General features: G+C 39.8%; 1 protein-coding gene and 1 pseudogene across 2 annotated transcripts; one reads left to right on the top strand and one right to left on the bottom strand.

Annotated features, from left to right (window-relative positions):
* Positions 1–1,011: 1,011 nt before the first annotated feature.
* LOC123845421 (SWI/SNF-related matrix-associated actin-dependent regulator of chromatin subfamily D member 1-like) lies at positions 1,012–4,089 on the top strand (annotated as a pseudogene). The gene has a single exon (XR_010412090.1). The product of XR_010412090.1 is annotated as an SWI/SNF-related matrix-associated actin-dependent regulator of chromatin subfamily D member 1-like (transcript).
* A 14,186-nt stretch (positions 4,090–18,275) lies between these two features.
* On the bottom strand, positions 18,276–19,749 carry LOC123845420 (ubiquitin-conjugating enzyme E2 D3-like). The gene has a single exon (XM_045876184.3). It carries the CDS (start codon positions 19,514–19,516, stop codon positions 19,073–19,075), a length of 444 nt encoding a protein of 147 aa, XP_045732140.1. The 5' UTR covers positions 19,517–19,749; the 3' UTR covers positions 18,276–19,072.
* Positions 19,750–21,691: the final 1,942 nt, after the last annotated feature.

Genomic DNA, 21,691 nt, shown 5'->3' with positions numbered 1-21,691 from the left:
CGTGCAGGTTCAGAAAATTACTTTTGTCTTTGGGGTGGAGGTTTATTGGTTCTGTGCACGGCCGGGAAATCATCCCGTTTGGACTATGAAGAGTCTTGATTATCCCTTCCAAATTAGTTTGTTCTTCCTCTATTGGAACTTTTAATCAGTACAGTTCGCCAGGCGTAAGTCTGTTTATCCAGAAAGTGGAACGCCTCCAGGCTCTGCAGACAGCCATCTCCCAAAGGGCATATCATCCTTACTTAGTCCTCACAAAGGAAATGGTGGAGAAAGGAAACAAACACATATTGAGACTTACTATGTTCAGGCCCTTATGTGATGTGCTTTGTGTGAAATGTTTCATTGTATATGATGTAGATACCATTTTATTTATTTATTGTCTATTTTTTTATTGAAGTATAGTTGCCATGCAATGTTATATTAGTTTCTGGTCTACAACATAGTGATTTGCCAATTCTTTCTTTCTTTCTTTCTTTCTTTCTTTCTTTCTTTCTTTCTTTCTTTCTTTTTCTTTCTTTCTTTCTTTTCTTTCTTCTTTCTTTCTTTTCTTTCTTTTCTTTCTTTCTTTCTTTCTTTCTTCTTTCTTTCTTTCTTTCTTTCTTTCTTTCTTTCTTTCTTTCCTTTCTTTTCTGTTTATTTGAGAGAGTGAGAGAGAGAGAGCATGAGCGGGGGAGGGGGGATGGGTAGGGCAGAGGGAGAAGCAGGCTCCCCGATGTGCAGGGAGCCAGATGACATGGGGCTGCAGGGAGCCAGATGACATGGGGCTGGATCCCAGGACCTGAGCTGAAGGCAGGACGCTTAACCGAATGAGCCACCCAGACGCCCCATAGTGATTTGCCAATTCTGTGCATTACTCAGTGCTCACCACCGTAAGTGTAGTCACGATCTACCACTGTACAACTTTGTTACAATATTTGTAGGTGCCGTTTTTAAAAGGGTACCTGACACCCAAAAAGACAGTAATTTCCGGTTCCGGTTCTTTGTGCATCTGCGGCAGCGGCTCGATGCGAGATGGAGGCCCGGGCGGGCTTCCAGTCTGCGGCTGAGCGGCGGCACCGGAGCCTCAGGAGGGGCTGCCCTGGGTCCGGGCGGGACTCCGGGGCCTCCCATGCGAACGGGCCCGGCGCGGGTTCAAGGGCTGTACCGCTCCCGATGCCCGGAGTGGCCCATCCGAGACCAGGTATGCTGCCAGGCAGCCAAATGACACCTCCGGGACCCTCCATGAGACCCCCTGGCTATCGGGGGAGCCCTTCAGTCTGACCTGGCCTGGCCCATTCAGGGATGGCCCAGTCAGGGATGGACCAGTCCCGCAAGAGACCTGCACCTCAGCAGGTCCAGCAGGTCCAGCAGCAGGCGGTCCAAAATCAAAACCACAATGCAAAGAAAAAGAAGATGGCTGACCAAATTCTTCCCTCAAAGGATTCGTGACCTGGTACCAGAAGCCCAGGCCTATACGGATCTCTTGGCTTTTGAAAGGAAGCTGGACCAGACTCTCGTGAGGAAACGGCTAGATATCCAGGAGGCCTTGAAACGTCCCATCAAGCAAAAACGGAAGCTGCGAATTTTTATTTCTAACACTTTCAATTAGGCTAAATCAGATGCCAAGGATGGGGAGGGGACCATGGCTTCCAGGAGGTTCGGGTAGAAGGACGGAGCCTGGAGGACTGGCACAGGCCCGCCCCTGCCCAGGAAATGGAGGGCTTCCAGGTGAAGCGGCCAGGAGACGGGCATGTACGGTGTACTGTCCCCCTGCTGCTGGACCTCCAGCCTCCCCAGTTTAAACTAGACCTTCGCCTGGCTCGGCTCCTGGGCATCCACACCCGGACCTGTCCAGTGATCATCCAAGCACTGCGGCAATATATTAAGACACATAAGCTCCAGGACCCTCACGAGCGGGAGTTTGTCATCTGTGACAAGTATCTCCAGCAGATTTTTGACTCTCAACATACGAAGTTTACAGAGATCCCTCAACGGCTCCATGCCTTGCTTATGCTACCAGAGCCCATCATCATTAATCCTGTCATCAGTGTTGACCCAAATGATCAGAAAAAGTCCGCTGGTTATGACATCGATGTGGAAGTGGATGATACTTTGAAGACCCAGATGAATTCTTTCCTGCTGTCTACTACCAGCCAGCAGGAGATGCTACTCTAGACAACAAGATCCATGAGACAATAGAAACTATCAGTTAGCTGAAGACCCAGCGGGAGTTCATGCTGAGCTTCGCCAGAGACCCTCAGGGTTTCATCAATGATTGGCTACAGTCCCAGTGCCGGGACCTCAAGACCATGACCGATGTGGTGGGTAACCCAGAGGAAGCGCGCCGAGCCGAGTTTTACTTCCAGCCTTGGGCTCAGGAGGCTGAGTGCCGGTACGTCTACTCCAAGGTGCAGCAGAGATGACAAGAATTAGGGCAAGGCTTGGGAATCCAAAATACATAGGGCCTCTCCCACAGCCCTGATTTGGCTGCACCGATTCATATTTGGGCCCTGTGCTGCCTGCCTCATAGCACCTGCCTTGGTCTTGCCTGGGGCCTTCCAGGGGATGCTGTTGGTTCAAGGACAACACCAGAATGAAGAGGGTCTCTCATTTCTGTCTCACAAGACACCTGTCACCCTCTTCTCCCACCCCATCCCTTCCTGTCCCCCAGTTTTGCCCCACAAAGTTCCCATGTGCCTCTACCCTCCCCTGGTCTACATAGGACCTCTAGATAGTATTGGAGAGAGAACCTGTAGTGGTAATCAGTGCATTGAATGGATTGGGCCTAAGGCCAGGTGGTCTTCAAGGGGACCGGCTACACTGATCCTGCCCTTCAGAGACCCAGGAGTTGGGAGCTGTAGCCCCTTCTCTGAGACTCAGGCCTGGGGGCACTCCATAAGCTAGTTGATCTTGGCTCTCCAGATAACGAATCCAATTTCCTTCCTTCCCTCCACAGGTTTGGCGCACACGCTCCCTTTACTTGCTGCCCTCTAGCACTAAAGGAACCCTGGTTCTTGGGCCCCACTGAGCCCCAGGTCAGTCCGCAGCCCTCTGGATTGGCCTGCTGTCTCAGGGCTTCTCTTACTCCCTTGTAGGGGGTCCACATCAGTATTGGAGTTTGTCAGCTAGTGCTCCCTCCCAGCACACTCCCTGCAGCTGCTCTCTTTAGGATCCCCTGCTCTCGAGCTGTCCTAACACAGGGCATTTGGGTGGGGGAATCTTGCCTTTCTCTGTCAGAGCCCCAGGGATCTAACCTGGGGTATCGTCATTGCCAGCAGAGGCGGTTCCTTCCTGCGGTTGCTTGGACGTGTGACTCATTTATTCACTCCACCCTGCCTCCCCTATCCCTTTGTGGAGAAACAGGCCTAAAATCAAATGGGTAAAAGCCCTGGGCCATCCCTGTCTTCCTGTCCCTTGTCTGCCCAGTTGACACCCGCTGGTGACTTCTAGGGCACTGAGGAGTGAAAGCGCCTAGGGCTGGCGAATAGCTCTGAGTTGGGTCTGTGACTCTTCCCTCTCCCTGCCTCACAGGATTATGACTCCCCAGCCCCTGCCCTCAAAGCTTCAGACCCCTCAGGTAGCCCCAGGACCTTGTGATCTTGGCCCCTTGGAACTGAGATGGTTTTGCATCTTTCCAGGAGAGCCTCAGATTCTTCTTCCAAGTTGTATCACCCCAAGTTAGCATGTCCCAGGCTCACAGATTCAACATAGCAGGGTGGGAGACAGCTGGGTACAGAGGGGGAATTCCTTTCAGCCTGGGCTCTAAACCCACAGAACTGACAAAGCCCCTGCTTCCCCACCCCCTCCTCAGGCTCCTGTGAGCACATCCTCCAGCCCCATATCCCTGCCTCTTCCACACCAGGGACAGAATTTTCTCCCTGTCTTCCCCTTCTTCCCATTATCCCATCCCTCCCTTAAAAGGTTCTCCCCACAGACACTGGACAGCCTCTCTCCTTGGGGCTGGAACCATGAGAAGGAAGTTCAGCATTCCTACACAGTGTCCCTGTTGAAGATAACTTTTTATTAACTGAATTATTATGTTTTTTTCATGGACCAAAATTTTTTTTGTACTGTCCCTTTACTGATGTCACCCAGTTTTAATAAAAGAATCTTCTGGGGAAAAAAAAAAAAAAAGACTGAGTAATTTGCCCAAGGGCTACACTGTGTGAAGTGCTGGGACTTGGATTTGAATCCAGCTCTGACTACCAGTGTTTGCAGTTTGCATGACAGCTGATTAATACTCATTAGCTTCCAATTAGGCCTGTGCTAAAGACAACATACATCTCTTCTATCAGTTGCTGCCGTGCATACCACGGCCTGACCATGGGGACAAGGATTTTGTTTTGTTAACTGCTGTGTTCCCCACACCAGTAGCGGTCTCTAACACACACTAAGTGCACAAGAAATACTTGGACTTATTTGTGATGGAATGAATCTTTGTACTGTTAGCACAGGATCCAGCACACAGCACCGTTCGATAAGTGTTTGTAGAAATAAAATGTAGTTTCCCCTCCTACACCGTGAGCACTTCAACAGAGATTTTCTATTTTCCAACTAATGACCCCACCATCTCTACACTCTATTTTTCCAAATGAGTTCTACTTTTTATGATTTTATCTTATTAACCATGTGAGCCCAATTATTGGTGTCAATCATGAGAAATCATCTAAATGGAATTTATTTTCTTTGATGTTTATAAGGAAACAAAATAGTACTCTAGATGGAAAGAAATGTATCTAGTTCCCTGAAAACTGATGCCTAATAGCCAAAAATGGTCGGTTTGGAGATAATGGGTAAACTGCAATCATTCTGTCGAGAAAGCCAACCTGCCTTCTACAGACCATTAGGGCAAAAGCAGTAAGATCTATTCATTCCTTGAATCTGACTGCCAGTTACTCTTATTCTTCTTTGAATTTGTTTTTCAGTCCTAATCAAATCCAAAATTCAGTTGAGGGGTACTGAAAGGTCCTTCATGAACAGTGTAAAAAGTATATATTTCAGGGGTGCCTGGGTGACTCAATCAGCTAAGCATTTGCCTTAAGCTCAGGTCGTAATCCCAGGGTCCGCACTCACTGGGGAGTCTGCTTCTCCCTCTGCCCCTTCCTCTTGCTTGCACACGCATGCATGCTCTCTCTTTCTCTCAAATAAGTAAATAAAATCTTTTAAAAAATGTATATATTTCTTTAGGATTAGAAAGTAAAACCATGTTTTAGGAACCAGTGTGAATAATGACAAACATTTGAATCATACTGTGCATTTATTAGAATAACAACTTCAAAGTTATGTGATGATTCAGAGACCTGAATCTGGACTTCCATCCTGTCACTTTCTAGCTGTTTGACCTTGAGTATTTTGCTTAGCTGTACTGCGTTTAATTCAGTTGTCGTTCCTTAAAATGAAGAAATTAATGCTTTCTCTTCTGACTTAAAAGATTTTCTTTTCTTTTTTTTAAAGTAGGCTCCATGCCCAGTGTGGAGCCCAACACAGGGCTTGATCTCACTACCCCGAGATCAAGACCTGAGCTGAGATCAAGAGTCAAATGTCAAACCAACTGAGCCACCCAGGCGCCCCCAAAGATTTTCTTGACAGGAAATAAGAATGTAAGAACACCACTTAAGCTATAGAAAGTATACTCCAACAAACAGGCCTTGTGTATTATTGTTTACGTGTGTATCTGTGTGGTGATAAGTCCTATGTGCTCCAAATTAAAAAAAAAATACTTATGATCAGATAAAATGAACCAAAATACCCTCTTGTTCCTACTATTTTTAGCTCCAGAGGTGTGTCAGGATGGAAGAAAGCCACCTGGAAGCTAATTAGGTTTCAACGCTTGCTGTGTTAAACAGGCTTGGGATAAAACTTGAGTTAATGATACCACTAGACACTGGGGTTTTTTTTAGATTCCACACACAAGTATTTGTGTTTCTTTGTCTGGTTTATTTTACTTGGCATAATGATTTCCAGATTCATACATGTTGATGCAAATGGCAAGATCTTCTTTTTTGTGGCTGGATAATATTCCATTCTATATATCCCATCATCTTTACCCACTCATCCATGGAAGGACATTTAGGTTCTTTCCGTATCTTGGTTATTATGAATGATGCTCCAATGAACATGGATGTGCAGATACTTCTTTGAGATATTGATTTCAGTTCCTTTGGATATATACCCAGAAGTGGGATTGCCAGGTTACATGGTAGTTCAATTTTTAATTTTTTGAGGAATCTCTATACTGTTTTTCATAATGGTACAAATTATGAATTTGAATTATTTCAAATTCTCAGTTATAAGAAGGATAAGTGCTGAGGATCTAATGTACAGCATGGTGACTATAGTTAATAATGTGGTATTGCATACTTAAGAGGTGTTGAGAGTAGATCTTAAGCATTCTTACCGCAAGAAAAAAGAGTTAACTATGTGAGGTAGTGGATGTGCCAATTATCTCGACCTTGCTAAACATTCTACAATGTGTGTGTATATCAAATCATCACATTGTACACTTTAAATATATACAATTATATTTGTCAATTATTCCTCAATAAAGCTATTTAAAATGCTACTAGACACATGGAGTGGAAATCCTCAGAGACTAGAGATTTAGAGAACATGTCCTGCCTCTTCATTAAGAACTTGACAAAATTTTCATAGACTTATAGGGTCAGGGAATACAGATCATTGGCTCTACATAGCTCTCAAGGTAAAGGAGAGCAAATGAGTGTCTTTCACTAAAAAAGGTCCTTAGTGTCCTCAGTAAATTAAGAGAGTATCTTAATTTCTAGATTCCCTACATGAGACCAACACAACTGACTTTTTAAAAAGCGAGGAGAGTAGACTTTGGTGTACAGTATTCTAAATGATGGATTTCACTAACTTTTAGTCACTGAGGTGAGTGGTTTTGGGGTATCAGATATCTGGCTTCAATCAGGATATGAATTTTGTCGATCAAAGATCAAGCTCTTGATAAAATAGGAGAAAAGATAGAAGCCCTTTAAAAGAAAATGTTTGATCCCAATGCAATTCTACAATTGCACATTTCCTCTGCTCTGAAAGTAAGAGGTGAGAGACTATAGAAACAAATGCTAAAATGGGAAGAATCTTTGGTATATTTTAAGTTTGGGTTAGTATTGAGTTATATTTTGACACTTTGGGGAGGAAGTGAGCATCTCCAGTGGCTTTTCTCGTTCTGGAGCCAAGCATCTCATCAGTAACCATTAATGTATACATGACAGTTGATGATTCATTTTCTATATAGTAGAAAGATCTTGACTGATACTGGAAGAAAATATTCTCTAAACATTTTGGGAACTAGTTGATGCATTGTATTTGGTTTTAACCTATGTGAAATCATCAATAAGCAATAGTGTAATGCCATGGAACAGACATTTACATGACAGCTTTTATTGTTAAGTAACAAAAACTTCTATTAGAACATTGAAATATTTCATTTAATCCTTGCAAAAATTCTATCAGATTGGTACTTTTATTAGCTCTCAATTCATTAAAATATGAGAAAATCGAGGCACAGAAATTACAAGAGAACAGTCAAAGCATTTATTGCATGTTTGTGACAGGAAGTTAACACAGATACCCAAATACATGCAGTGAGCTAGCCCTGTCTGGATGCTGACTTCAAAAGTCAGCTTGGGAACTGTAGTGGGTTGAATGATGTATCTTCAAAATTTATGACTACCCAGAGCCTCAAAATATGACCTTACATGGAAATAAAGTCTTTGAGATATAATTAGTTAAGGAGCTTGAGATGAAATCATCCTGGATTTAGGTTGTTCCCTAATCTAATGACTGCTGTCCTTAAAAGGAGAGGAAAAGGCACAGAGTGAGACATATAGATAAGAAGTCCATGTGAAGACAGAGGCAGAGATTAGAGTCATGATGCCAGAGCTAAGGAGCACTTGCAGCCACCAGAAGCTGGAGGAGGCCAGTAACAATTTTTCTCAAGCTTTTAGAGAGAGTAAACCCTGCTGCCACCTTGATTTAAAATTTCTAGCCTCCAGAAGTATGCAAGAATAAATTTCTGTGATTTTAAGCCACAAAGTTTATGTTAATTTGTTATGGCATACCTAGGAGACTAATCCAGGAACATAAAGGTGGGACTTACAGTATAGTAGAATGAGGAATTAGGCAAATCTTTTTCCAAAAAGCAATAACAGAAAAAAAAACCTCATTTTATAGCTCTAAAAATTGATAGAGTCATAAACTTTGAGAAGCAGTTACTCATGAAAAATGAGCAAACTTTAGGTAAGAATAATTTGAGACATGCCTCTCTCCAACTTGGGCTTAACAGTCAATTTGAGGTATTAGAAGAAAGAATCAATGAAATTGAAGATGAGTGAATAGAAATTGCCAATCTGAAAAATCACAGGAAAAAAAGAACGAAATACCTGAATAGATCTTCAGAGGCTTATGGGAGTTTCAGGAAACAGTGAAAGAGACTAAGGGGCATATAAAAAAACATTTGAAGGAATAACAGCTAAAAAAATTCCTGAATTTGATGAAAAAAAAAATGTACAGATACAAGAAGTTTGACAGACTCCAAGTAAAATAAACACAAAGAGAGCCACATCTAGAAAATCATAATCAAACTGTTGAAAACGAAAGACAAGGAGAAAATCTTGAATACAGCAAGACAAAATTGATTCATCATACACAGGGGAGTAACAATGTGACTAGTAGCTACTTGCCTTGTCATTTAAAAAGAGAAGCCCTGAAGGCAATAAAATAAAATATTCAATGTGCTGAAAGAGAAAAAAAATGTCAGTCAAGAATTCTCTAACCAACAAAACTATCCTTCAGAAAGAAAGGTGGAATAAAGAGATCTGAAGGTAGGGGCGCTTGTGTGGCTCAGTAGGTTAAGCGTCTGCCTTCGGCTCAGGTCATGATCCCAGGGTCCTGGGATGGAGCACCGCATTGGGCTCCCTGTTTGGCGGGAAGCCTGCTACTCCCTCTCCTACTCCCCCTGCTTGTGTTTCCTCTCTTGCTGTCTCTCTCTCTGTCAAATAAATAAATAAAATCTTAAAAAAAAAGAGAGATCTGAAGGTAAAGACCGAGAAAATTTGTTGCTTGTAGACAATACTTACAAACAATACTAAAGGAAATCATCTTGGAAAAAGTAAAAATGTGGGTAAATATAAAACACTGTGTGAATATGTTTTCTTTTTTTCTCTTCATTTCTTTAAAAGACACAGGATTGCATAAAGCACTAATTATAATTGTATTGTTGGACTTGTAATATACATAGATATAATATGTATGACAATAATAGTACAAAGGAGAGAAGGAATAGAGCTATATTGGAGAAAATTTCTTATATTTTATCAGAATTGTTAGTATTAATCTGAAATAGCCTACTAATTTAAGATGCATATTGTAATAGTGAAATAACTAAAAGAGGATTTAAATGATATAATAAAAATATTTGTTTAGGGGCGCCTGGGTGGCTCAGTCGTTAAGCATCTGCCTTCAGCTCAGGTCATGATCTCAGGGTCCTGGGATCGAGCCCCGCATCGGGCTCCCTGCTCCGCGGGAGGCCTGCTTCTCTCTCTCCTACTCCCCCTGCTTGTGTTCCCTCTCTCGCTGTGTCTCTCTGTCAAATAAGTAAATAAATAAAATCTTAAAAAAAATAAGAAATAAATAAATAAATAAAAATAAAAATATTTGTTTAACCAAAAAAGAAGGCAGTAAAAAAGGAACAGAGGAACAACAGCAAAAACATGAGCCATACAGAAAGCAAGTAGTAAAATGGCAGTTACAAATCCTGCTTTATTATATTACATTAAATGTTATTATATTCAAAGTATGATTACATGAAATGTGAATTGACTAAACACTCCAGATAAAAGGTATTAAATGCCTTACATTAAAATGCACTAAATGTGAATGAACCAAACACATCACTAAGAGACTGCATATAAAAAATAAAAACAAGATCCAACTGTATGTTGTCTACATAAATTCAAAGACATAAACAAGTTGAAAGGAAAAAATATAATATGGAAATAGTAATCATAGCAAAGGTGAAGTGTCTATATTAATATACTCTAGAATAACAGACACATCACTGACTTCAAGAGAAGAAATATTACTAGAGACGGGCTCCTGGGAAGCTCATTTGGATTAAGCATCCAACTCATGATTTCAGCTCAGGTCATGACCTCAGAGTTGTGAGATTGAGCCTCATGTTGGGTTCCACACTAGGTGTGGAGTCCGCTTAAGACTCTCTCCTTCTCCTCTGCCATTCCCACCCTCATTCTCCCTCTCTTACCAAAAAAAAATATATATATATGTATATATATACATATATATATATTTCTAGAGACAAAGAGGGACATTTCATAATGATAAATGATAATGATAAAAAGGGCCAATTCATCAAGAATACATAATAACTAAAAATATATATGCAACTAACAATGGAGTTCCAAAATCCATGAAGCAAAAATTTACAGGATTAAAAAGGGAAGTATACCATTCAATTATAATAATTGGAGACTTCAATAATCCACTCTTGGTAATTGATAGAACAATACAGAAAAATAGCAAAGATTTACAAGAGTTCAACAAAACTGTCGGCCAACTTGTACTAGTCAATATTTATAGAATGTTCCACCCAACAATAGCAGAAAACACAATCTTTTCAGGAGCACATGGAACATTTTTCAGAATAGATAATATGCCAGATCTTAAAACAAGTTTCCATAGACTTAAAAGGATTGGAATGATATAAAGTATGAGTAAATTAGAAATTAACAATAGAATGCAATTTGGGAAATCCTCAAATATTTGGTTATTTAAAAAACACACTGTTAAATAATCCATTGCTCAAAGGAAAATTCAGAAGACAAATTAGAAAATACTTAAACTGAATGTAAACAAAAACACTGTATATGAAATTTTATGAGTGGCTTTAAAATGGTACAGCTACTTTGGAAAATGGCCATTTCTTAAAAAGGTAAATGTAATCTCACCATCTGACCCAGTAATCTAGAAGAGAAATAATGACATATGCCCACAAAAAGGCTTGCATATGAATTTTTATAGCAGCCACTACTCATTATAGCCCCCAAACCAGGAAAAAAAAAATCAAATGTACGTTACAGTGTGAATGGATGAACAAAATGTAATACATCCCTTCAATGGAAGGCCATGTGATAACGAAAAGAATAAACCTGTGATACATGTTATAAAATAGATGAACCTCTAAAACATTATTCTACATATTATATGATTCTATTTATATAAAATGTCCAGAAAAGGTAAATCTATACGGACAGAAACCCGATCAGTGGTTACCTAGGTATGAGGATGGAAGTGGGATTGACTCCAAATGAACACATAGGAACTTTTGGGAGGTGATAGAAATATTCTAAAGCTAGATTTGTGTAATGGTGTGCAACCTTATAAATTTAGTAAAAATAATTATATTGTGCAATAGATGGCTACATTTTATGTTTTATAAATTATACCCCAATAAGGCTGTAAAAAATAATTAGCAGCAAGGGGTAGTGGGTGGGAAGTTAGACGAACAATGTATTTACAATTGTTGAAGCTGGTTGATTCATATGAGAATTTATTATACAAACTCTTCTGCTTTTATGTATGTTTTAATATTTTTATAATAAAAATATTTTAAAAGTCAATGTTAAAACAAAATTAATAAAATATAAGCTTGGTTTTCTACACTTCTGATGTCTAAAGTACATCTACCTCTTTAAAAAGACAGGGCATAGTCCTCAAGTGTCTCATCAGAAAATTCAACCACGAATTAAATCAATTCGATTTAACAAATTTTGAATCAACATCAACTATATGCAGGGTTTTGTCTTGATGCTTAAAACATTCTTTTTTTACTCCTCCAGTTCTTGATTGGTTTAAGCAGATAGTCATGTCTTTGTCTTAAAATTCGGTGTTTATTATTTTTCACTGAACTTCTATTATTGTCAATCATATAAAAGTCACATTCTATTCTATATCTCTCTCTAGATCATCTTCCTTTCCCATGTTTTATCTCTATATAGTAGAGGTTTCTTATAGATAATGGGAATTTTTACACCCACAATTCAAAATATCCAATTGCGAAAGTAAAATACTTTGCAATCTGGTAAGAGAATTGGGTTTTGGAAAAAGTAATTAGCCCCCTCAGGTGATGTCCAGCAGAGACAGTAATTCAATGCTATGCTCTGAGTGGCAACAAGGTCTTACTCTCTAAAACTGATTTACTTTATCTAGAGATGACATGGGTGAATTCCTTCCATCCAAGGGTAATGTACTCAAGTGAAGTAGCCAGTCATAATTCTCGAGTGACTTACTTGAACATCTAAAAAGGAATAGAGAAAAGGAAGAATAGTTTCAGAATGTTTTGCATTACCTGCTGCCCATAAAAATAGACTCACCCTTAATTGGATATTGGAAATACTGCATTCACAGACCTTATTAAAACATATATTGGGGGGCAATGGTTAGAGCCAAATGAAGGCTGATTTCTTTCTCTTGACTGTCCCTAGGTATCATCAGGCCAGAGTAGTATTTTTTTTAATATTTTTTAATAAAGATTTTATTTATTTATTTGACAGAGAGAGGCAGCTAGAGAGGGAACACAAGCAGGGGGAGTAGGAGAGGGAGAAGCAGGCTGATGTCTAAAGTACATCTACCTCTTTAAAAAGATAGGGCATAGTCCTCAAGTGTCTCATCAGATAATTCAACCACGAATTAAATCAATTCAATTTGACAAATTTTGATTCAACATCAACTATATGCAGGGTTTTGTCTTGATGCTTAAAACATTCTTTTTTGGGCGCCTGGGTGGCTCAGTTGGTTAAACGACTGCCTTCGGCTCAGGTCATGATCTTGGGGTCCTGGGATCGAGTCCCGCATCGGGCTCCCTGCTCAGCGGGGAGTCTGCTTCTCCCTCTGACCCTCCCCCCCTCATGCTCTCTCTATCTCATTCTCTCTCTCAAATAAATAAATAAAATCTTTAAAAAAAAAAAAAAAACATTCTTTTTTACTCCTCCAGTTCTTGATTGAGCAAGGAGCCCAATGTGGGGCTGGATCCCAGGATCCCGGGATCGTGACCTGAGCCAAAGGCAGACGCGTAATGACTGAGCCACCCAGGTGCCCCAGGCCACAGTAGTCTTAACTTCTAGAATTTAGGTACAATGTCAGAAAAGTCAACATAAATGAAACAAATTAAATCTCTGTAATAGTAACTAAACATAAGAGATAAGATTTTAAAACCTTTCAAAAGCTTAGCAGAGATATAGGAAAATCTCTGAAACTTTTATCAACAAAACAAAACAAATAAAAAAACACTTGGGTGTTTCTGAAATCTCCACCCTTCTTAGGACTCATAAAAGAGCTCCAAGACTCAAAGAGATCAGTAAAAATGCATTGAAATGAATGTTGAATTTACCAGCATTAACAGTGACTAATGTAAGATAAATTGCATACCTCTTAATGTTACACCTCAAGTAATAATACCTAAGTATTATGGTGTATAATCAAGAAAAAAGAAAATTAAAGAATATATATATTATATATGTATACAATTTTTTTTTAAGATTTATTTATTTATTTATTTATCTGATGCTGATGAGGATGCTGAGCAATAGCCCATTCATTGCTGGTGGGAATGCAAAATGGAGCAGCCACTTCAGAAAACAGTCTGACAGCTTCTTACAAAAATATGATCCAACAATTTCTCCCCTAGGTATTTATGCAAATGGATTAAAAACTTATGTCCACATAAAAACCTGCATATAATGTTTATAGCAGCCTTATTCAAAGTCGCCAAAACTTGGAAGCAACCAAGATGTCCTTCAGTAGAGGATGGATAAACAAACCGTGGTGCATCCCTACAATGGACTATTATTCAGTGATAAAAGGGAATGAGCTGTGAAACCATGAGAGACCTAAATGAAACTTAAACACATATTACTAAGTAAAAGAAGCCAATCTGGAAAAGAACATCCTGCATGATTCCAACTGTGTGATATTCTGGAAAAGACAAAACTATGGAGGTAAAGCTATGCAGTAAAAAGATCAGTAGTTGTTAGGGGCTTGGGGAGAGGGAGGGAGGGATGAATCGGTAGAGCACAGGAGATTTCTAAGGCAATGAAACTCTTCTATATGATACTGCAATGGTGGATACAGGTCATCGTACATTTGTCAAAACTCAGTATGTAAAACTCAAAGACTGAAACAGGCAAACTATAGACTTCAGCTAAAAATAATGTGTCAATATGGGTTCATCAATTTTAACAAATGTACAACACCAATGCATGGTGTTAATAATAGGAGAAACCAAGACAGGGGGAAGGTTAAGAGGGTATATGGGAACTTCATACTATTTGAGATTCTCTTTGTGATTCATATAGAATTTTAGATATGAAAGACTGGGAAGTCCTATGATAAAGAAACATGTTTAACATTATTTATCCTAGAATTTCCTAAACTTATTTGACCCTGAATTTTTCCCCCAAGGAAATTATTAACACCCTGAGGAACTAAAGTTTCACAGAACATTCTTTGGGGATTGTTTACTGCAATGATCATTAAGATTCTTCCTAAATCCAAAAGGAATATGTAAAGGTATTATAGATTGTTTGCTATTAAATTTATATGGTTAATGTAAAAAAAAAGATTCTTCATAAATCTGAAAATCTTAATTTGCCTGTTTGGTGAATTTCTTTAGTAGAAATCAATCATCACCAGATGACTCTGTAAAGTCAAGTTTCTGACCCTGCTGAGTCATAGCCAGACTCTAGACCCAGTAGCCTCAGGAGAGGATGTTGGTGCTTTGTGAGCTCACTTCAGCTCTCTGACTGGCACCTGGTTTTACTACCACTAGTTGTAGTGAGTTCCTTATTTTGTTAATGAAGTCTATAGAATTTAACAGGTTAGCTACTTATTAAGTACAAAAGATATCATATTCATATCTAAGGTTACAAAACCCAGTAACAATCCACACGTTGCACTGATTCTATTGAGAGGATTTCTCAATCAAAATCACTCCTAATGTGAGAGTTAACATGAGAGGTCAAAGCTGGAAGTGGTGTTTGCATGAGAGGTGTGGAGCATGACTGTACATCTTGGGGACATTTACTCAATAAATACTCATTCACTGATGTGCCATTGAGTGTTCATTATGTCCATGAGGATGATTATAATTTATTGTATTTTTTAAAACATATCTTCAGGGGCACCTGGGTGGGCTCAGTCGTTAAGCATCTGCCTTCAGCTCAGGTCCTGATCCCAGGATCCTGGGATCGAGCCCCGCATCAGGCTCCCTGCTCGTCCGGGAGCCTGCTTCTCCCTCTCCCACTCCCCCTGCTTGTGTTCCCTCTCTCGCTGTCTCTCTCTCTGTCAAATAAGTAAAATCTTTTAAAAAAATAAAAAATAAAACATATTTTCACTTTAATTTTCTTTTTGACTTCAGAGTATTAAGTAATATTCTCTCTGATTTGAGGAAGAAAATTACTATTCCTCTATCCCGCCATTTTTCTAATTTCTCCAGGCTGAAAGCCTTCTTTAGAAATGTCGGAAGAGTCTCAGTAAAGAAAAAAAAATCCCCAGCCTGTCAGGGAAGGGCTTGGCATGGCCGTGGGAGATGCTGTGCTTTATGTACAGGACTTCCTAACAGACTTGGGCCACTCCCCTTCCAGAAGCACCTTATCCATTTGTCCCTCTCAATGCAGCTGCAGGATATGACCACTTTCAATGACTTTCACTGAGTCCATTTCCTTCCAGCCACTTTCAACCTTCTTATTCTTGACCCCTTTTCCTCTTTAATCCTTTGACCTAGCCTTTGGTCTCTGACTCTGGATTCAGGCTGTTTTTGCTTCGATGATGTTTGGTCAGGTTTTTATGGCTCTGAGTGGCCAGCATTTTCCACCACCATCTTGCTCATGCTTGGTCTGGAACTTCTTCCACCACAGTCATGGATAAGGTGTGCTCCTCTTTTCTGTCCTCATTCTCCATCCCACTGGCCAGTGAAGAAGGGCTAGGAGAGGTTTGATACCTGCCTCTTCACCTTATTCCCAATCTTCTGCACAACTTCCTGTGTAGAGAAGTTTGGGGACCCACTATGGATCTCTGCAAGTGCCTTTGACTTTCCTTTTTGCCTCCTACTATGTAGGAACTGCTGAGGGATTAGAGGAAGAGAAAATAAAGAGACTCATATTTATCATTTGCCAATTGCACCAGGAACTGTGCTCCTTGCTCATTGAATATCTACATCACTGCCATTTCACAAAAGGGATGACTGAAACATTTACTTAACTTTTCCCTATGGAGGAGCACCAGGGTGGCTCAGTCAGGTAAAGGTCCATTTCTTGATCTCAGCTCAGGTCTTGATCTCAGGGTCATGAGTTTGAGCCCCATGTTCGGGTACATGCCCAGCAAAACAAACAAACAAAAACAAAAACTTTTCCTTATGGAAAAAAGTAGAAAGGGGCAGAACTGTGATTTGAACATAGTTCTAGGTGATTCCCAAGCCTCTTTCCTCTCCATCTTAGTGGAACATCTATTTATGGACATATGACCCAAAGGCTAGAGAATCATATATAATTAAATTTGAGTTTCATATTATTATGACACTACTTAATAAATGTTAATGAATGCTAAACATATTCCTCCCTTTGTTTATCAATAAATATTTATTGAATAACTTCTAATTATAAGTCAGACGCTGTCCTAAGCATTTGGGATACATTATTTTTTAAAATGACAAAAATCCCTGCTCTTGTATCACTCACATTCTAATGGGTAAAGAATAGAAAATAAGCAATAAACACAATAACAAATAAATAAATTGTAAAGTATATTCAAAAGTGTAAATAAATGGGGAAAAGAAATAGAGCAAGATAAGGGGGATCCGCACAGGGTGTGGTTCAGGTGGTTACATTAGAATTCTAATAAGGATGACACATTGCATTTGGTATTTTGTCCTAAAATTATTTTATTCTTAAGAATCCCTTACTACAGTCCCCTTTTTATCATGCCCATGAATATTTGGGAGAGAAAATAGGTCTTTTGTCTTTTAAAACAATTCCATGGGGCGCCTGGGTGGCTCAGTCGTTATGCATCTGCTTTCCGCTCAGGTCATGATCCCGGGGTCCTGGGATCGAGCCCCGCATCGGGCTCCCTGCTCAGTGGGAAGCCTGCTTCTCCTTCTGCCACTCCCCCTGCTTGTGTTCCCTCTCTCCCTGTGTCTCTCTCTGTCAAATAAATAAATTAAATTTAAAAAAAAAATTCCATGTTGAGGGCACCTGGGTGGCTCAGTCCATTGGGAGGCTGCCTTCTGCTCGGGTCATGATCCGGGGTCCTGGGAGAGCTCCACATCAGGCTCCCTGCTCGGAGGGGAGCCTGCTCCTCCCTCTCCCTTTGCCTGCCACTCCCCCTGCTTGTGCTCTCCCTGTCTCTATCAAATAAATAAATAAAATCTTAAAAAAAAAATCCATGTTCTGCATTATGCTGATTATTTTGTTCTGTCTTTTATCTTACTACTCTGTATTTTATGTAAACTGGTAGTTAAGTCTAAAAAAATTTTAAAAAAAATCAAATGGGGTGGTCATTGAGAAGATGATATTTGAACAAAGATTCCAAGAGAGCAGCTGGCCGGTGGAAGACTGTCTAAGGATTCTCGCGGGACTAGAGCAGAGCAAACAGTGTGGAGAGGGAGGAAAGGGGTGGGAATAGAGAGACAGAGGCACATGAAGGCCACCAGAAAGGCTTTCCAATTTCCTTTTCTGCAGTAGGGAGCCATCGAGGGTGTTTGAACAAAAGAATCACTAAGTTTAACAGAGTGCCATGTTGAGAATAGATTAAGATTGTTTAATATCTAATTTTTTCATTGTGCATTCACAATATGCAGATAAGGTCACATCTGGCCTAACAAGATCAAAGTCTTGGCAAAAGTTCATTATCCTCAGAATGGGCCACTGAGAAGAACTGGCTGTGTGCGAACTTGAGAGGCAGTATAGGGATGGGATGTAGGAGACGCAAGGCAGAGTAACAATTAAAGAAGGAGAGTGTGACTCTGATTTAGGCATCTGAGCCTGTAAGCTCGGCCTTATTCCCAAGTTTGTCTCCTTTGATGTGCAACATACTTTTCTCCATTTTGCAGAATGAGTTCAGTTTAAGAAATATTGAATTTGCCCTGAAAGATTCCATCTTCAGTTTCACATAAAAGTTTAAATTTTAGTGTGAATGACAAAAGAAAAACCACTTTGGGCCTAATTCAGATTTTTATTTTTTTTATTTGGTTTATGCAACTTTATTGAAGAAAAATAAATCAATTACTAGCAGAGCTATTAGTTGATCACTCATCCATTGACAACTTGCATCATTTATTCAGTGCTATATTAAACAGTGTATTGGAAGATAGATCAACTAATAGCTCCAAGCCTCCTAACAATTTAAATGAGAATTAGAAAATGTTTGAGACCCTATTTTGGAATACAAAGGGTGTTTGAGTTCCAATTTCCATTCTCTGTAGAACAAGAACATGTCATTCCTTTATTGACATGCATAAAATACATCACATTTTCTGTTCTGCTGATGCTATAAATTCAATACCAATTCTCCAGGCACATCAGTTATGAGCATAAAGCATATCATGTAACCTCAAATCTCTAACAGTGGAAGGTTTTAAAAAAGACTGGATGCTAGAATAATGCTGCTTCCTTTGATGTGACAACTGAGCATCCATCTCCCTCCCCCTCAGATGATTTCTTCAGCATGTTAGAGCAGTGAGGAATAGTTTTAGTCTCATAACCAAGTTAGAGTGAAGACATTGGCCACATAATACACATGCTCCATTTTTTAAAAAATACTGAATCTTGGGCAACTTTTCTCTTGTAACTACTTTACAGTTTCTAAAAGCAGTTATTGTCCAAAGCTGGAAGAATCTGAGTCTTCTCAGATGAGCATGTGAATGAATGGAGGGAGGTAAACAAAAAATAAAATAAAAAAAGATGAGGTCTGATAGGGGAGCAGCCGGATAAGAAAATCAAAAAAGGAACAGTAATTTAAAGTTTATTCCAGCTATAATGCAGGTCATTCTGACTTTAAGGTAGCATCACATGGCATACTTCTGAGTCCATTCCGGAGATATTCTGTTGTACTTATCTCTGTCTGTTTTATAGATCCGTGCAATCTCTGGCACTAGAGGGTCATCTGGGTTTGGACCACATAGCAGTGAACAAATGGATAAAAGAACTTTAGAAATAGTTAAAGCAGGAGACCACTGTGATCTTGGAATATCGAGACAAATGCTGCCATTACTGTTAATATTTGGATGATGAATTCTTGTTGTAAATGCAACCTTAGGTGGTTTGAAGGGGTAGTCTGTAGGAAAACGAATTGTCAAAAAGAATACAGCGCCTTGATGTGGGCTGTCATTAGGTCCCATAATTGTGGCTTGCCAATGAAACATATCATCCCCAACTGGATCTGCAGAACATTGTGCTGGAGGGTCACGGGCCAAATCACTAAATTCCTTATTAATCCGTTTCAGCGCCATAGTCTGTGCTTTTCGTCTGGCTCCTCACTCTCTCGGTGTGTGCTCAAAGGTCCGGCCAAAACTCTTGATTATCCGGATGGGCGGCAGGGAAGGATTGTCTCTTCGTCTCCCACCGGCTCTGCCAGACACAGGCGCAGAGGGGCCGGGGCCTCCCTCAAGCTGCGGCCTCGGCTTCCTCCCTACGCGGCAGCTGCTGCCTCCCCGGCCCCACGGAGCTCACGCGCACGACACAGCCACGAGATGTCCGCTCTCCAGATTTTTAAAAATATTTTTTGAGCATATGCCAGCAGCTACATGAAATTCTCTTGCTGCCTTTTGGTTAATTCTCTTCTGTGTACTGTATCCCTTCCCTTTTGGCTTTCTAGCTTCACTTGAAGTCAAGACAAGGTATTCAAATTCCAAATATACAGACTATTTCAAGTAAAAGTAAAAATCTTCTCCTCTTTGGTTTGTACCAGCTCTTTCTCACCAAGTTTGAATTTAGGATGTGGAATGAGAGATGTTTCTACTCTCAAAGACCCACGTGCATTGCTCTGATAGACCTTTCCCACTTGTCTAAAACATGAATCATATTTATGTGTATTAAAATAAGTTACCCTTTAAATACCCAAGAACCCTTTAAATTCAAAGCACCAGGCTGAGAAATGAAGTATGAACATGGGCAGGCATACCCTCTGAGCTCAAGGAGTTCAAAAGCTAGCAGCTGTCATTCCAGTGGGAATTTTATTATAGGACCATTGTTAAATGGTCTAAAACTTTAATTCTGCATGGCCATTGATTCTGACTGGGGCATTGAACAACTCCCCTACCTGCCCTGGTATTAGGGAATACGTCAGACAAGATGTTAGAAATCCTTGCTAACCACATTATAGCCCAGAGTCACCTTACACTCTCTGTGACTTCCTCTGCTCATTCTGATCTTGAAAAATCACTACTGGGATTCAGACTTGCTGGAATACCTTTTACATTGGAAAGATTTATAAATTAAGCCAGTATATACATATATAGATTTAAACAATAGTAAGTCAACTATTGATTATACGTTTTACCAGAAGATTCATAATTGATTACCTTAAGAGGCAAGGTCCTCTTATACATTTAAAAATATGATCCAATTCATTAAATATTCACAATTGACATGCTACTCTTTAGGGATACAAATATTACATAGAAAGAGGTATATTGTATTGGGCTGCAGTAATAACTCCCATTAGCTCTGTGAATGAAAAGATAACATTATTGGAATGGAGGATTTCACAAAGATAAAAATCTGTGTCACAGAAACTGAAGGCAGTTCATTATACCACAGGGCGGCGGCAGGGGTAGGAATTCATTGCCATTCCCTCAAGGGCACACAAAGGAGAAGAAAAAAAGAGCTGTTCTTTTCCATTTCCCTTCTAGATGATATTATATTTTTTAAATACCTTTTCTATTTCCTGTGATTGTGTTCATGTTGTGCATGTATGTATGTACATAAAAAAACATACCTTTGGTAAATATTACTGTCTAATGTATAATACTATCTATATTCTATCATATCTGTCATTTTTCTCGTATGTATCTATTCATCTATCTATATGGCCACTTATCATCTAAAAAACATACCTTTGGTAAATATTACTGTCTAATGTATGATACTATCTATATTCTATCTCTCTATCATATCTGTCATTTTTCTTGTATTTATCTATTCATCTATCTATATGGCCACTTATCATCTATCTATCCATAAAAACTCTGTTTAAGAGAATGACATTTTTCATGAAAATCTCTCCATTACTAATTCTAGCCCACTCTGGAATCTAGAGTTATAATACATAAAAATTACTTCCAAAGGGAAAGATTATTATGAGTCTTTTCCTCTTTTCAATATATCAGATTTCAGGGTATCTAGTAAATCAAATAGCAAAGCAACCATGGCTACCTTAGAGGCCATGGGGAAAAGCCACACACGTGCACTCACGCACCGTGACCTGTCTTAGGTTTATGGTCTACGGAAGAGACAGAAACACAAGAAGTGATCCAATCACTTAGCAGGGCTAGATTTGGGGAAATCAGTTTCTGCTGTAGGTATGAGAGGACCAAGAGCAGGCAAGTCAGTGTGTACCTGCTGACACCCCACCCTGCATCCTTCACTGCAGGCTGAGCAGAACATCCCAAACTAATTTGATCAGC

Source organism: Mirounga angustirostris, unplaced genomic scaffold (assembly GCF_029215605.1).
Source record: "Mirounga angustirostris isolate CCGP_5_RB_7025 unplaced genomic scaffold, mMirAng1.0.hap1 SCAF_6, whole genome shotgun sequence".
Taxonomy (NCBI): Eukaryota; Metazoa; Chordata; class Mammalia; order Carnivora; family Phocidae; genus Mirounga; species Mirounga angustirostris.
The sequence above is the reverse complement of the archived record's forward strand: the minus strand, read 5'-3'. Positions and strand labels throughout refer to the sequence as shown.